The sequence below is a fragment of the Salmo salar genome, chromosome ssa04 (genome assembly GCF_905237065.1).
Source record: "Salmo salar chromosome ssa04, Ssal_v3.1, whole genome shotgun sequence".
Taxonomy (NCBI): Eukaryota; Metazoa; Chordata; class Actinopteri; order Salmoniformes; family Salmonidae; genus Salmo; species Salmo salar.
In genome coordinates this window covers 52,188,243-52,205,275 of record NC_059445.1, presented here as the reverse complement: position 1 = coordinate 52,205,275, position 17,033 = coordinate 52,188,243, and the positions used below count along the sequence as shown (strand labels likewise).

The window sequence follows — 17,033 nt, the reverse complement described above, 5'->3', positions numbered from 1 at the left end:
CGGCCCACTCATTATGCAGGATTAGGTGGTCGTCTATGGCGACAGATTGACGAGGGCGGCATTTTCTGAGCTAAACAGACCAAAACGCACCTCCAACAACACATAAAACCTCACATAATTCTGCACAAAAACAATGACGTATTCTCTACAACCAGTGGCATATGGGTTTTTCAGTTGAGCGCTGATGGCGCCTTGTGATAAACAGTGCCCATTTTGTCAAAGGTTGGGGCAGGGTGCTGTTGGAGAGACGCAGCGCTGAGGCGCTCCACCAACGTTCCATCAAAAAAACTAACATAAATCATGTAGCAGATATGGTAGAAAGAGGAGGTGGCCTTTTCTGTAGCCTACACGCTGGAGATACAATGTATGACAGTGTAATGTGATGACAATATAATGAGACGGACACTTTTTTCAAATAGCCTAACCAAAATGGCACCCAATCGATAAAAAAATGCGCTGTCATGTTAAACAACATATCAGAAAAACAGAACAGGTCAAAGTAAAATGGACAATATGGAATGGACAATCACAACTGTTGTCCAGCAGTTTCACCCCATTGTCATGATTAGTGATTTCACGTTTTTATCCGTCCATTTCTGACAAATAGCGACACGATACCTCCTGATGAAGTTGGGTAGCTGATATTCAGAGCTTAAATAGCCAAACTGATTATTCACAGGAATCAGGACTAATAATGCCAATGCAACGGCCTGTTTTACAAATAGTGGGCCTACCACATTGATGGGCATTCATCAAATTTCATTGCGGTTGACATGGTAGGCTACACTCCAGTAAGCACGAGCCGACGTCTTTTGTATCTTGTCTTTTTTTGTCATTTTTTGTGTTTTACAAACAGTAGGCTTACCACATAGATGGACATTCATAAAATTATATTTCAGGCAACACTAGGCTACACCTCAGTGGTACAGTCTGGACCAGCCTTGATTTCCACATCCATGGACATTGGTTTTTGGTCTGGCCCATACAAAATCTGAACCAATCATAGGATGTCTATGTTTGGTTCAGATTTGGTGCGGTCCAGTCAGGACATGATTTCAACGTCCACGGACATACATTTTTGGTTCAGATTTTGTCCGGTCTGGACCAGCCTTGATTTGGCACAATATAGACGTCTATGAATTACATATTTTCAACTTTCATTCAGAACTGAAAATGAACCTGATTTCAATGTCCGGAAAATATGTACTTTTAAGGTCTGTCCCAGGGCAGCAGGCAAGGACCTACCCTGTATAATTGGAGCTATTTATAGTTTCCTACCAACTACAAAAGAGTAGGTGGTGCTCCGACCTTCACAGGTAATATTGTCAATTAATAACCTAATGAATTAGACATGTATCATAGTGTAGCACATGGGGATGTGTGAAACTTACTCCTCAGCCTTATGTGTCCGGCTTGGGTCGCCTCAGGAGCTAGATTTTGAGGTGGAGCAATCGGCAAAGCGAGGACAGTCACGTGTGCTAGTAAGGAAGAGCTCCCGAGTTCGCGCCAGGTATGGTCCGAATCGGGAGGAAGTGGTACTCGCTAAGCAAGCAGCATGGTGTCCTTCACAATAGCATATTACACCATTCTTCTACAAAATGTTGTTACGAAACCGATTAACTAGCATACTAATATTGTTGCTCTCTCTAAGTGTAGGGGTCTAAGGCCTAGCTAACTAATTAACCTAATTTAAGATGTGCATCTATATGAACAATCTGTGTATGAATCTAGGTGTACATGTTCCCAGGGGGACAGCAACCTTATCTTGGTCCAGGACCAGCTCTTTCCCTCTTGACCTATTGGCCGGCCAGTCCAAACAGATTATTGATTGGTTCAGATGGTGACAAAAATAAATATATACAAAAAGGAAAACTACAAACGGCATGCCCAAAGTAAAGAATCAAAACCAAACTGAAGGCATTATCGCCACCAAACCAACCAGCAGCCTCACGACTCTAAGCTGGCACTCTGACTGACGATCACCTTAAGTGATGGCACCTGATGTGCTTATACACCAGGCTCAGCACTTGGACAAGGTTGCTGCTGCCCCCCTGGGGGAATGGAGTCTGGAAGTGGTAGTGAGCTGGAGTGTGCTGTCTAAACTACCTGACCTATTCCATAACAATGTACTGTATGTATGTGTATGTATATACAGTGCCTTTCAGAAAGTATTCAGACAACCTGATTTTTTCCACATTTTGTTATGTTACCACCTTATTCTAAAATGTATTAAATTGTTTCCCCCCCCTCCCCCCCTCATCAATCTACACACAATACCCCATAATGACAAAGCAAAAAACTGGTTTTTAGATATTTCATCAAATTTATAAAAAATGTATAAACTGAAATATCACATTTACATAAGTATTCAGACCCTTTACTCAGTACTTTGTTGAAATACTTTTGGCAGCGATTACAGCATCGAGTCTTCTTGGGTATGACGTTACAAGCTTGGCACACCTGTATTTGGGGAGTTTCTCCCATTCTTCTCTGCAGATGCTCTCAAACTCTGTCAGGTTGGATTGGAGCGTTGCTGCACATCTATTCTCAGGTCTCTCCAGAAATGTTTGATCGGGTTCAAGTCCGGGCTCTGACTGGGCCACTCAAGGGCATTCAGAGACTTGTCCCAAAGCCATTCCTGCATTGTCTTGCCTGTGTGCTTAGGGTCGTTGTCCTGTTCAAATGTGAACCTTCGCCCCAGTCTTAGGTCCTGAGCACTCTGGAGCAGGGTTTCATCAAGGATCTCTCTGTACTTTGCTCCGTTCATCTTTCCCTCGACCCTGACTAGTCTCACTGTCCCTGCTGTTGAAAAACATCCCCACAGGCTGATGCTGCCACCACAATGCTTCACCGTAGGGATTGTGCCAAGTTTCCTCCAGACGTGACACTTGGCATTCAGGCCAAAGAGTTCAATCTTGGTTTCATCAGACCAGAGAATCTTGTTTCTCATGGTCTGAGAGTTTTTAGGTGCCTTTTGGCAAACTCCAAGCGGACTGTCATGTGCCTTTTACTGAGGAGTGGTTCAGTCTGACAAAGGCCCTTCTCCCCGGATTGCTCAGTTTGGCCGGGTGGCCAACACTAGGAAGAGTCTTGGTGGTTCCAAACTTCTTCCATTTAAGAATGTTGGAGCCCACTGTGTTCTTGGGGACCTTCAATGCTGCAGACATTTTTCTGTACCCTTCCCCAGATCTGTGACTCGACACAATCCTGTCTCGGAGCTCTACAGACAATTCTTTCGACCTCGTGGCTTGGTTTTTGCTCTGACATGCACTGTCAACTGTGGGACCTTATATAGACAGGTGTGCGCCTGTCACAGTTGTTGTCTTCGTCTTCTGACGATAATGCGAAATCGTCATCAGAAAATGTGGACCAATACGCAGCAGGTACGTGAATGCTCATCTTGATTTTTAATTATCTTCAAAACCGAACATACAAAACACAATAAACGAACACTCGACAAATAAACAGTCTGGTAAGGCACAAGGCTATACACAGAATAATCACCCACAAATCACACATACAAACACACCCTAATATATGGGACTCTCAATCAAAGGCAGATAGACAACACCTGCCTTCAACTGAGAGTCCCAACCCCAATCAACCAAACATAGAAACACACAACCTAGACTAACCATAGAATTAACTAAACATAAACCAAAACCCGGAATTACTAAATCAAACACCCTTTACACAAACACACCACCCCGAACCACATAAAACAAATACCCCCTGCCACGCCCTGACCAAACTACAAAACAATTAACCTTATATACTGGCCAGGACGTGACAGTACCCCCCCCTTAAAGGTGCTACCCCAGAAGCACCTTAACAAAAAAATAACCCCAAGCAACACCAACAAAAAGTCCCCTTTTCTAAAGGGAGGGAAGGGAGGGTGGCTGCTGTCAAAGACGGCACTGTGCTACACCCCCCCTCCCCAACCCACCTATTTCTGGAGGTGGCTCTGGTTCCGGCCGTTCCAGGCTGTCGGGCCACTCTGGCATCGCCGAGGGGCAGTCGGGCCAGTCTGGCATCGCCGGGGGGCAGTCGGGGCAGTCTGGCAATTCGGGAGAGTCTGGGCAGTCTGGCAGTCGGGACAGTCTGGGCAGTCTGGCAATTCGGGACAGTCTGGGCAGTCTGGCAATTCGGGACAGTCTGGGCAGTCTGGCAATTCGGGACAGTCTGGGCAGTCTGGCAATTCGGGACAGTCTGGGCAGTCTGGCAATTCGGGACAGTCTGGGCAGTCTGGCAATTCGGGACAGTCTGGGCAGTCTGGCCACTCGGGACAGTCTGGGCAGTCTGGCCACTCGGGACAGTCTGGGCAGTCTGGCCACTCGGGACAGTCTGGGCAGTCTGGCCACTCGGGACAGTCTGGGCAGTCTGGCCACTCGGGACAGTCTGGGCAGTCTGGCCACTCGGGACAGTCTGGGCAGTCTGGCCACTCTGGCCACTCCGGCAGTTCAGGGCAGTCTGGCCACTCCGGCAGTTCAGCGCAGTCTGGCCACTCCGGCAGTTCAGGGCAGTCTGGCCACTCCGGCAGTTCAGGGCAGTCTGGCCACTCCGGCAGTTCAGGGCAGTCTGGCCACTCCGGCAGTTCAGGGCAGTCTGGCCACTCCGGCAGTTCAGCGCAGTCTGGCCACTCCGGCAGTTCAGCGCAGTCTGGCCACTCCGGCAGTTCAGCGCAGTCTGGCCACTCCGGCAGTTCAGCGCAGTCTGGCCACTCCGGCAGTTCAGCGCAGTCTGGCCACTCCGGCAGTTCAGCGCAGTCTGGCCACTCCGGCAGTTCAGCGCAGTCTGGCCACTCCGGCAGTTCAGCGCAGTCTGACCACTCCGGCAGTTCAGCGCAGTCTGACCTCTCTGGCGACTGTTGACTGGCGGGCAGCTCTGACGACTGTTGACTGGCGGGCAGCTCTGACGACTGTTGACTGGCGGGCAGCTCTGACGATGACTGTTGACTGGCGGGCAGCTCTGACGATGACTGTTGACTGGCGGGCAGCTCTGACGATGACTGTTGACTGGCGGGCAGCTCTGACGATGACTGTTGACTGGCGGGCCGCTCTGACGATGACTGTTGACTGGCGGGCAGCTCTGACGATGACTGTTGACTGGCGGGCAGATCTGACGATGACTGTTGACTGGCGGGCAGCTCTGATGATGACTGTTGACTGGCGGGCAGCTCTGATGATGACTGTTGACTGGCGGGCAGCTCTGATGAAGACTGTTGACTGGCGAGGCTGGGTTGACGCACTTGTAGCCTGGTGCGTGGTGCTGGTACTGGGCTTACCAGATTATGTACACGCACCTCCAGGCTAGTGCGGGGGAGCGGGAACAGGACGAGTCGGACTGGGTTGACGCACTTCCGGGTCCGCACGAGAGACAGGAGCTGGAAACCCAGGGCTATGGAGGCGCACAGCCGGTCTAGATCTTACCTCCTGCACAACCCGCCTTGGCTGGATGGAACTAGTAGCCCTGTACGAGCGGGGTGCTCGTACAGGGCAGACTGGGCTGTGCAGGGGCCTGATGGTAGCCGTGCGTAGAGCGGGAGTTGGGTAGCCTGGTCCTCGGAGGCGTACCGGCGACCAGATGCGCTGCGCAGGCATCCTCCTACCAGGCTGGATGCCCGCTCTAGCACGGCACCTGCGAGGGGCTGGAATAACGCGCACCGGACTGTGCGTGCGTATGGGTGAGATAGTGCGCTCCTCAGCGAAACATAGCGCTCTCCAACCCATACGCTCCTCCATATAACCACGAGTAGCTGGCTTCCGGCTCTTCTTACGCCTAGCCAAACTACCCGTGTGCCCCCCCCCAAAATTTTCTTGGGGGTGCCTCTCGTGCTTCTCCTTCAGCGCGTACTTGGCCTCGTACCACCGCCTCTCTGCCTTGGCTGCCTCAATTTCCCCCTGCGGGCGTCGATAATCCCCAGCCTGATGCCAGGGTCCGGCCCCGTCCAGAACTTCCTCCCATGTCCACTTCTCCCGCCAGTCCAACTCGAACTCCGTCTGCTCCTTCCTCTGCTGCTTGGTCCTTTGGTGGTGGGTGATTCTGTCACAGTTGTTGTCTTCGTCTTCTGACGATAATGCGAAATCGTCATCAGAAAATGTGGACCAATACGCAGCAGGTACGTGAATGCTCATCTTGATTTTTAATTATCTTCAAAACCGAACATACAAAACACAAAAAACGAACACTCGACAAATAAACAGTCTGGTAAGGCACAAGGCTATACACAGAATAATCACCCACAAATCACACATACAAACACACCCTAATATATGGGACTCTCAATCAAAGGCAGATAGACAACACCTGCCTTCAACTGAGAGTCCCAACCCCAATCAACCAAACATAGAAACACACAACCTAGACTAACCATAGAATTAACTAAACATAAACCAAAACCCGGAATTACTAAATCAAACACCCTTTACACAAACACACCACCCCGAACCACATAAAACAAATACCCCCTGCCACGCCCTGACCAAACTACAAAACAATTAACCTTATATACTGGCCAGGACGTGACAGCGCCTTTCCAAATCATGTCCAATCAATCAAATTTACCACAGGTGGACTCCAATCAAGTTGTAGAAACATCTCAAGGATGATCAATGGAAACAGATGCACCTGAGCTCAACTTTGAGTCTCATAGCAAAGGTCTGAATACTTATGTAAATAAGGTATTTCTGTTTTTTATATTGAACAAATTTACACAAAATAAGAACAACCTGTTTTCACTTTGTCATTATGGGGTATTGTGTGAAGATTGCTGAGGAAAACGTTTTATTTCATCCATTTTAGAATAAGGCTGAAACGAAACAAAATGTGGAAAAAGTCAAGGGGTCTAAATTCTTTCCGAAGGTACTGTATGTAGCTTTGTGTATGTTTGTGTACAGTAATGTAGGCTACCTGTTTGAATATCTCCTCGAAGGTGGGTCTCTTGTCTGGCTCCTCGCTCCAGGCCTGTTTCATGACCTGAATCACCTCTAGTGGAGCCTCATCCGTTGACACAGTGGGCCGACACAGTGGTGGAGGGGATTTCAACTTACTGATGATCTCTGTCAAACACACACACACACACCTATACTCTCCAATAATTGTACTGTTCATATTGGCATGGAGGCCATTCCTGCTGTATTTGTTTTACATCTGACACAACTAGCCCCATGTATGGTGGTACTGTTTGATAGGAGGTCTAACCCTTGGGAGGCATGTCCAGCATGCAGAAGGGAGCACAGCGGGCAATGACCTCCTGCATAATGATGGCGAAGCTGTAGACGTCCCCACGGAACGTTCCTCTCTTCATCAGCTTGGAGTTCCTTAGCAGCTCTGGAGCCACCCACAGCTGATCTGTTAGGTGGACCATGGAGTTAGGGGACAAGAGTGGAGGGTTGGATTAAGTGATCTGTTAGGTGGACCAAGGAGTTAGGGCACAAGAGTGGAGGGTTGGATTAAGTGATCTGTTAGGTGGACCAAGGAGTTAGGGCACAAGAGTGGAGGGTTGGATTAAGTGATCTGTTAGGTGGACCAGGGAGTTAGGGCACAAGAGTGGCGGTTCAGATTAAATGTTTTCACACACAACCTGACTAGGGGGATAAGCGAACAAGTGTCTTTTGTTCTTGTAATTACTTGGTAAATGATGAGGATGATTTGCTGTCTCTGATATGTTGAGTACTCATGTCCCCATGGACTTACCCTCAGGCCTGCCTTTGTCAAAGTTGATGCTCTGGGTGGATAAGATCTCGTTTAAGCCGTACTCAGTCACCTTCAGCACAAAGCGTCCGTCCACCACACAGTTTCGGGACTTCAGGCGCCCGTGGATGACATTCCGGTTGTGCAGGTACTTCATTCCCTGGGAGGGAGGGTCAGAAAAGATTGAGGACAGTGTAAACAACGAGGACAGAGATATGGTCAGAAATGTCTATAAATGTGAGAGTTGTTTTTCTCCTCACCCTGACCAGATCCATCAACAGGGAGGACTTGAACATCCAGTCGAGACGCATTTCCTCGTTGTTGAGAAGGTCCTCCAAGCTGCCCCTGGTACAGTGCTCTGTCACAATACCAAATATCCCTGAGTCAAGGAACAGGCCAAGGAACAGGTTGAGATTCTCATGCCGCATGTCCCTGAGCTGAGAGAGGGGGAGAGGATAGAGAGGAGAAGTAGGTTATGACAGAGGAACAGTGCAGCGTTCAGACAGCGCTTCAATGTCTTGCTGTTTTGACTTACTCAGTCACTCACTCACTCACCTTGGTGAAAATATTTTTGGTGCTATTACTGACACTAGACACAGTGTTTCCATTGGGACATCTCTTCAACCACACCCAGTCACCCTAGTGAACACATAATACAAAGGTATTAGCAAATGTTTATCTGGGAAAACCCAAAAAGCTAGGGACAGGGACACGAAACAGAGATGTATTTGTTCATAACTGTTTGTCACCAAGACAGGCAAGAGTAGCAACATTGGGTGTTATTTCTTACATGCAGCGCATCACACATTGGAATATTGGATTGCTATCTCTGTTTGAAAGTAGTTCTAAGTAGATTCACCACATTAACATGTGACCCACCTCGAAGACGGCGACGTTGGAGCTGTCAGGGGTGGAGGCAAAGTAGCTGCGTCCTGACACTGAGTGGCGAGGTGTCTTCGCGTCCAGCTGACTGTTCATCATACTGTCCTCATTCAGCTTCTACTCAGAGAGAGGAGAGGAGAGGAGAGGAGAGGAGAGGAGAGGAGAGGAGAGGAGAGGAGAGGAGAGGAGAGGAGAGGAGAGGAGAGGAGAGGAGAGGAGAGGAGAGGAGAGGAGAGGAGAGGAGAGGAGAGGAGAGGGGTTACAATGGCTTCAGAATAGACAGTCCATCAAAGATAAGGGACTTCAAACAGAAAAACTCACACACACATACAAATACAGTATTTAGGCTATAATCCTTTATGGTATGATAGGCATCAAGCTGACCCTTATGCTGGTCTGGGTATTGATGAAAATCAGGTCATTCAGATTCAGGACTATTTTTAAGGGCCCTTCTCCTTCCCCTGATCCTCCAAAGCTGGTTTCAATCCGGCCACCTCTCCTGGTCAGACACAAAGGGAAGACCCCAAAACATCAGTAACCTCATTTACAAACAAACGTTTGTTCAATGCAGAAGACAAAATTAGCCACTGATTGGCACACTCCTCTCTGTGTTTAACTTACTTCATATAGAAGGCAGCTCCACCTCCAACCAACCCACAGAACAGGACAAACAGAAAGAGAATAGTACCCGCATCCATTCCTAAATGCAGAGAGGGGGATAGAGAAAGAGTTATGAAGAGAGATAGTTTGAGGGCACACAGACCTCATTTTACCATAGGCTACTGGTACATCACTGACCCCAATGCTAGACCACCTACCCCCACCGCAGGTGATGTATGGACTGAACCAGCAACGGGAGTCTGTGCTGGGGCTACTGCCTGCAAAGTGGATGGAGCGCCCATTGTACTTGACCGCCCCAAATTTGCCAAGGGTGTGGGGGGCCTCCAGAGTGTGTGTCATGTAGAGTCTGTCTCCCCCGTCTGAGTCCAGGACCACGTAGCGAGCCAGCATCCCCAACCCATCTTTGTCGGATGAGATGTGCTGGTTGAAGCCCTCAAATTTGACCCCTCCATCGCTCTCGAGCATGGTTTCCCCATCCACCCAGCGCCCAGCTGCCATCCGACTCTTCTCCACTGCATAGGCCATGTAGTATATCATGTTGTAGATGGTGCCGAAAAATGGAGACACCTACGTCAGGGGAGAAGAGTGGCGACAATGTATAAATAATTTATCTGACCGACTGTTATTGAAGACTCTGTCTGTAGGCTCTTTAGACTGGCACTAAGGGTTTTGATGATGTTAGGCAAGGAGTACAGAAATAGAGGAACATACCATTACTAAGACAGTGGTACAGCACTGACAAACCACTGGTCATTATCATCAATAATGAAACATTCCAACAACATTCATATGTATTTGGTTTTAAGGCTGGAGTGGTCCAAAGACCTATAGGTAACCTGTTTGTGAAGAAGGAAAACTCAAGAGGACTGTTGTTCATCCAAAGGTGCTTGCTACTGCATGTCCATGGCATGTGTGACTAATGATGACTAGATGAATATCCCAGGAGCTGTGTTCTGGGATGTCTCACCTGATCTGGTGGGGTGCTGGTGCGGATCTCAAATTTCTCCTGAGCATCTTTGAAGCTCTGATAGAAAGTATTCTCGCCAGAATCCATGGTGATTGTGAGAACTGCGTCGTAGGCTTTTCTCAACAAGCTGTCATTGGTCAGGGCATTAAAGTTTGTGCCCTTGGGCAGTGAGTATGTGAGGGTGTCGTAGGGGATGAAAACGTAGCCACGATCTATCATGCGTATATTCAAGGCAGAGGTTAGGAGCTGATACTGGGCCACACCACCGATCAAAGCTGAGTGCATACACATGATGACCACTGCAGAGGCAGAGGAGGGGGAGTTGAGGAGGAGAAGAGGAGGAGGAGGAGGAGGAAGAGAAGAGGATAAGGAAGAGGAGGAGGAGGAGGAGGAAAGGATGAGGAGAAGATGATGATGAGGAAGAGGAGGAGGAGGAGGAGGAGAAGAGGATAAGGAGGAGGAGGAGGAGGAGGAGGAGAGTAAAACGTTAGTAAAGTCAGAGATAGGGGACAGAAGAAGGAAATAGTAGAGACAATTATTAGTCATTGCAGTTAGTCAGTGATGTGTATCTTTCCTCTCACCTTTTACCACACACACAAGAATGCACGCATGCACAAACACACACACACTTAAACAAATACACACACACATAAACAAACAAACACAAATGCGCATACACACCTCTGACACGGTCTAACTCCCGTATCCTTTTCAAGGCCTTTGTGGGCCCATCTTTGTCAGGCTCCATGGTGACCACAGTGCTGACCGGCAGGCCCAGGGCCCTCAGAGAGGCTGCCAGCTCGTGTCCCGTAGCCTCCCACAGGTCATCCTCTGACGTCACGATGACCACATGGGCCCAGCGGAAGTACCGCAGCATAGAAAACAGAACCCGGGAGGACAGAGGCAGGGGACGATGAAAGGTGGGATACTGTCCATCCTCCATGTTGGGTTTCAGGCAGCCCCAGGAAAGAAGGGGCTTATTCCAGTTCTTCGCAAACAGGGCGGCCGATGAGCAGTAGCCTGGGTTAGTAGGGCCGAGAAAAGCTGAGCCATAGCCTTCCAGAGAGGTGAAGCGGGCCAGAGCGCGGGATGTTTTACAGTCCTCATTGACCAGAGTATAGTCGTACCAGTAGCCTTTCTTAGTGTAGGGGTCCTTGTTGAGGCGGGCGGTGGCCAGGCGGGCAGCCAGGTCAGGGAGGGCTTTGGAGTACATAGGGTCACATGTCCAGGGCCCAACTACGGCCACAGTGAAAGTGGCGCCCCAGGCCTCACACGGTAGATAGGTGGCCATCAGCAGGGGCAACATAAGCCATTTACCCCACCAGCTTCTGGAGCAGAGTACTGCAGATTTAGATGTGGGGGTTGTATCTGTATCCTCTGTCCTTCTTTGTCTCCTTCTCTCCCTCATTGAGGGATCTTGTGTCCATCGTGGGTGGTGGGAGAGGTTGATGAGGAAACTAGAGTTTCTGTGAGTTGCCATTGTCCTACAGGGCTTCTATCTAGTCAGACACCACAGATGAGGAGTGGAGGGTTGGAAGTGAGGGTAGAGTTTGTGTGTGTGGATGAGTGTGTGGGAGGGAAGTGTGTGTGTGTGTGTGTGTGTGTGTTCTCACCCCTAGCGCTCTGTAGGGCACTAGCCCAGAGCTGGGAAGGTCACCACTGGACTCCCAGCCATTACTGCTTCCATGGAATATATGAGAAAGAGGGATGGAGAAGGAGAACAAAATTAGACATATTGACGCATGTATTATTTACTGTCTCAATTTTCTAGGACAAAACTCGGTGAGCTACAGTGTCACCAAAGGCTCAGAAATGCACTGTTTCTATAATAATTGGACTTTAACTATATTACCATTAATATCGGTTTATTACATAACATTTTAAAATATAGCTGCCAGCAGCAATGAACAGGGTTCACAGGATAACAGAAAGGACCCAAGATAACAAAGCAAGTCGAATAACAAAGCAGACACCCTATCATGTAGAATCTATCTTCCTTTATGCGCAATCATGAGTCTAAATACAACATCTGGAGGGAATTTGACATATGGTTCATGAGGAGAAGATTATTATAACATTTTTTACATATTTTAGCATATTAGTGTATGTGCTAATATGCATCTCCTGGTACAGTGTGGGCATCTTTGAGTGCATCAATGTTACTTTCTCAAACTCTTTAGGGACTATTGTGATGAGTCCAAAGACAACATTTGGAGTGAATCTGACTCCATGAGAAGAAGATTTTGACTTATTATTTTAAGCTTTAGTGTTACATAGTGACAACAGTTAATTGTTAATAGTTTCCTTATTTTTTAAGTTATCAATGCCAAACTTAACATGGGTTGTCATGGTAATGTGTTTGTTGCCTGGCCACCCAAACTCCTTGTTCCGGCAAAACACTACGCCACGCCCACGGACATCAGTTTCTTCTCCGCAATGAGTCTAGATCTGAGTACCTCCCTGATGATTTCTAGAATGGAATTGGTCCCAGAAACCAATGCATTGGGCCAGAACCATGACACACATGGGTACAACTGCATTTTGAGAATGTGTCATTGGCTTTGATATTCTGACTGGTTAGAGAAAATCAATTTGCTGATGACTTTGTTTTGTACACCAACCCTCATTTTGACTTTACCACAAACAACTTCAATGATGGCAGTCTCAGACTAAAGTATAGTGCATTCGGAAAGTATTCAGACCCCTCGACTTTTTCCACGTTTTGTTACTAAAATTGATTAAATCATTTTTCCCCCCTCATCAATCTACACACAATATCCCATAATGACAAAGGAAAAACATTTTTTTTTTTTAAGGAAATATCTCATTTACAAAAGTATTCAGACCCTTTACTCAGTACTTTGATGAAGCACCTTTGGCAGCGATTACAGCATCGCGTCTTCCTGGTTATGACGCTACAAGCTTGACACATCTGTATTTGGGGAGTTTCACACATTCTTCTCTGCAGATCCTCACAAGTTCTGTCAGGTTGGATGGGGAACGTCACTGCGCTGCCCAAACTTATTCCATTAAAGAATGATGGAGGCCACTGTGTTCTTGGGGACCTTCAATGCTGCAGACATTTGTTGGTACCCTTCCCCAGATCTGTGCCTCAACATAATCCTGTCTCGGAGCTCTACACGCAATTCCTTCGACCTCGTGGCTTTGTTTTGCTCTGACATGCACTGTCAACTGTGGGGCCTTATATAAATAGTTGTGTGCCTTTCCAAATCATGTCCAATCTATTGAATTTACCACAGGTGGACTCCAGTCAAGTTGTAGAAACATCTCAAGGATGATCAATGGAAACAGGATGCACCTGAGCTCAATTGCGAGTCTCATAGCAGTCTGAATATTTATGTAAGTAAGGAATTTTAGTTTTAGTTTTTATACATTTGCAAAAATGTATAAAAACCTGTTTTTACGCTTTGTCATTATGGGGCATTGTGTGTAGATTGATGAGAAAAATTAAATAATTTCATCCATTTTAGAATAAGACTATAACGTAAACAAATGTGGAAACGGTCAAGGGGTCTGAATTCTTTCCGAATTGACAGTATGTAGCCGAACAATAGAGCAGCGTAATAATCCATTTTGGGCCATCAGGCAAATGTCTGATGACCCCTAAAAAGTTTCAAGTTGATAGGCCATTGTGAAGTTGATTTCAATGGACACGTAAAATCTTATATCCTGATTTATCAATAACTCTTAACACGATCCCTTAGCTTTTCTCACAACTTAAAAAAATGTACCATTGGCATATATACCGAATTTTGTGTAATTTTGGACATAGTTTTGGACTATTTTGGGCAGTTTCCCAAATTTCTAAAATGGAGGAGAATCCTTCATGCAAATTTGATCAGTGATCAGTACAAAGTTTAAAGTTTCAATATCAAACGGGGAGGCGGATATGAGGGTTTAAGTGAGATTGCTTATAACAGAACCACCTATCGGTGCCATTCTTTTTGGCCAAGTTACTCATGGCCTCTAGTTTCTGTGCGCCAAATTATAAAAAAAGTGACCAATCTATGCTTGACAATGTCAAGAAAAAACGGAATTACCAACTGCTTTTGGACAATTGTATGAAGTATGAAGTAATGATACATATGAAGTAATGATGTAAGACAAATCACCGGTGAACAAGACTGACGATGTTGTAGTACTAAAGTCTCAAAACTGCCTCAACATGTTTGGACAAAAATCATCCTCATTATATAAGAATGTAATGTGATGTTGGAGGAGCTCAGACCCAGTCCATCTGTCTCTTCAGACCAGGGTCCCCTGAAACCATAGCTGAATCAATGCCCAGCTCTTTGCAACGTCAGCTTTCATGACATGCAAATGGCAATCAGATTAGCTGCTATGAGGCTGTGACAGGTGGGGGCCATGTAACGTGGCTCTAAATCTGTCTTCCATGTTCCTATCGCTTTCTCTTTCTCTGAAGTCACTCGCTCGCTGTGACCTCTTGGTCAGCCTCTCCTCCACCGCGGGGGCCTCTATCTCACTCTGTAATATCTCCAGACATAACTGGATTTGGAAGACCATCAAGAAACTTTGATTTGATCATTACTGACCTTTTATTAGAACCTGTCCTATCAATGGAACTGTGCAGTTAAGGGTTGGGGTCAATTTCTTTTAAATCCAGACCATTCCGGAAGTAAACTGAAAATACATTGAAGAAAATAGGATTTGGAATTTCAGTTTACTTCCTCAACTGAAGACTTCCTGAATTTAAGTGGAATTGACCCCTAATCCTGATTGAGTTACCTGGATTTTGAAAGGAAAGAAGACTGTCCCCACACCTTGACCCATGCCCTCTCACTTTCAAACTTAAAGTGCTAATTTCTAAAATTAAAGTGCTCAAACTAAAAGTGTTATTTTCTAAAAGTGTGTTATGTACATAGTATATTGGTTAAGCAGCAAAAGTGTAGGCTTACTGTCCCTCTTTCCTTAACTCTACACACACAGCTATGTGCAAATGATGTGGACGGTTTGGATAGGTTAGGCCAGTAATCAAAATGTTGCCGGTTCGAATCCCTGAGCCGACTAGGTAAATAAAAGTGTTGATGTGCCCTTGAACGTGGCACTTAACCTTAATTCCTCCTGTAAGTCACTCTGGATAAAGTTTCTGCTAAAAGACAAAAATGTAAATTCATGAACTGATGTTCAATGGATGGTTGCCCCTCAGTTGCTGACATGATAAAACATGACCTGTTCTGAATTGGGTGAGTGTACAACATGATAAAGTTATAGTTTATTGTGAGTTGCAGGTAGCACCAGGGTTGAGTTCAATTCCATTTCAATTCCAGTCAATTCAGAAATTAAACCAAATTCCAATTACACATTTTCCTTTTTAAAAAACATTAAAGAGAATTAGAATTGGAATTTCAGTGTACTTCCTAAATTGACTGGAATTTAAATGGAATTAACCTCAACCCTGGCCAGCACATACAGTGAACACACAGTGTACAAACAGTAGCTAAGCCACATGGCTATTGTTAAAAAGTTAATAATGGTAATAGCTAAGAAGCTGCTAATAAGCTGGTACAGTTTACAGTAAGGGATGTCACAAGCATCATATAAAATGTTTGTTGTATATTAATCAAATTATGACTTGAGATCCATTACATTCAAATGACTGACAGCTGTGAGGACTTAAGCTATGAAACAAATTATAAGAAAGCAATACTGGATAAATATAGAATGAAAAATCCAGCACAATGTCTCTTGGGGACATTTACTGATCTTACAACTAAAATGTGATGCTGTGACTCTAGGATGATTGAATCCATCAAAAACAAATTCCTCTATGAATCTGAAATGTTAGTCTGGGGTGTAATCCAGCTATCCTGATATCACTGCAGCTTTCATAGCTGATATTGGCCATACACCTATGCTGATCACACACATGTGCAGGTGGACCCATAAATGTCACAAAATGTACCCTGAAAAGTTCTAAGTAATTTGTAAGTATTTCAACCACTGACCACATAAAACAGCACAACAGCATAAAAGTTAGGTTGGAATGTACTGAAATGAAAACACTAGCTACCTTGTACTGAAACATAATAAAACTAAATCATATTGATTGGAAGTGTTGCTGACCTGGAGTAGTCTGTCTATAGTGCCATATCAATGCTCTCCGTCTTTGAATGGCAGGAATCCAGGTGACGAGCAGATTGACATTCAGCAGTAGAGCAGGTGCAGTATCTTGGCATGAAAATTTAAAATAAATAGTTATCCAAGTAAGGTGGCAAAAAAAATTTTTTTTGCTTCTTTTTTTTACATATTTCCTCTTGTTTTTAGAATCCTCTTGTTAAAAAAAATCCACAGGCTTCCTGTAATTTAGTCCCTGTGGTCACTGCCCCTGTTTTGGACTGGGACCTGCCCCAAACCTAGGAGCAAGGGACTAATCGGGACGTGAGAAGAAGGGTGAGATTCACCCAGTCTGGTAACAAATAGATAGACTGATAGTTGGTGAAAGAGAGCAGGTGAAGGATAGGGAAGGGCTGGAAGGGACAGGGAAGCTTTGACTTCTCAACCGGCTTTAGCTTTTAATCCATAAGTAACAGTGTTGGAGCCCTGAGAGTGCAGTTAAGGCTCGGTGGGGGAGGGAAAGCAAGAAGGGATCAGAAAGGAAGAGAAAGAGGGTGAAAGTAAGGGAATGTGTTCTACCTATCCCAGGGTCACACAACAAATGTTTATTTTATTGCAAGAACTTAGAACTCAAAGGTAATAATGTGGCTTCCACCAAGGCCAGAGTAACAAAACAAGTTTTATTCAAGGAGGCAGTGTCAAACCGAAAAACAACTAGAACTAAACGTGCCAGAGCAGAAAGCTGTTAGATGCCCTGTGTACAGCTGTGGAAAGC

At 46.0% G+C, this 17,033-nt stretch overlaps 1 protein-coding gene across 2 annotated transcripts in view; it reads right to left on the bottom strand.

The window, feature by feature from the left end:
- Nucleotides 1–16,957, bottom strand: part of gucy2d (guanylate cyclase 2D, retinal) — a 37,322-nt gene extending 20,365 nt beyond the window's left edge. Inside the window, exons 1-12 of one of the 2 annotated variants that reach the window (XM_045717084.1) lie at nt 16,268–16,957; nt 10,844–11,839; nt 10,163–10,461; nt 9,393–9,762; nt 9,196–9,274; nt 8,959–9,073; nt 8,572–8,691; nt 8,248–8,331; nt 7,953–8,129; nt 7,696–7,852; nt 7,201–7,350; nt 6,910–7,058 (exon numbers count right to left, since the gene is read on the bottom strand). In XM_045717084.1, the coding sequence (XP_045573040.1) occupies nt 6,910–7,058; nt 7,201–7,350; nt 7,696–7,852; nt 7,953–8,129; nt 8,248–8,331; nt 8,572–8,691; nt 8,959–9,073; nt 9,196–9,274; nt 9,393–9,762; nt 10,163–10,461; nt 10,844–11,642 (2,499 nt within the window). In that variant the 5' untranslated portion in view covers nt 11,643–11,839; nt 16,268–16,957. The remainder of the gene's footprint in view (nt 1–6,909; nt 7,059–7,200; nt 7,351–7,695; nt 7,853–7,952; nt 8,130–8,247; nt 8,332–8,571; nt 8,692–8,958; nt 9,074–9,195; nt 9,275–9,392; nt 9,763–10,162; nt 10,462–10,843; nt 11,840–16,267) is intronic. The other variant, XM_014197468.2, reaches the window with a different exon arrangement.
- Between the last annotated feature and the right edge of the window lie 76 nt (nt 16,958–17,033).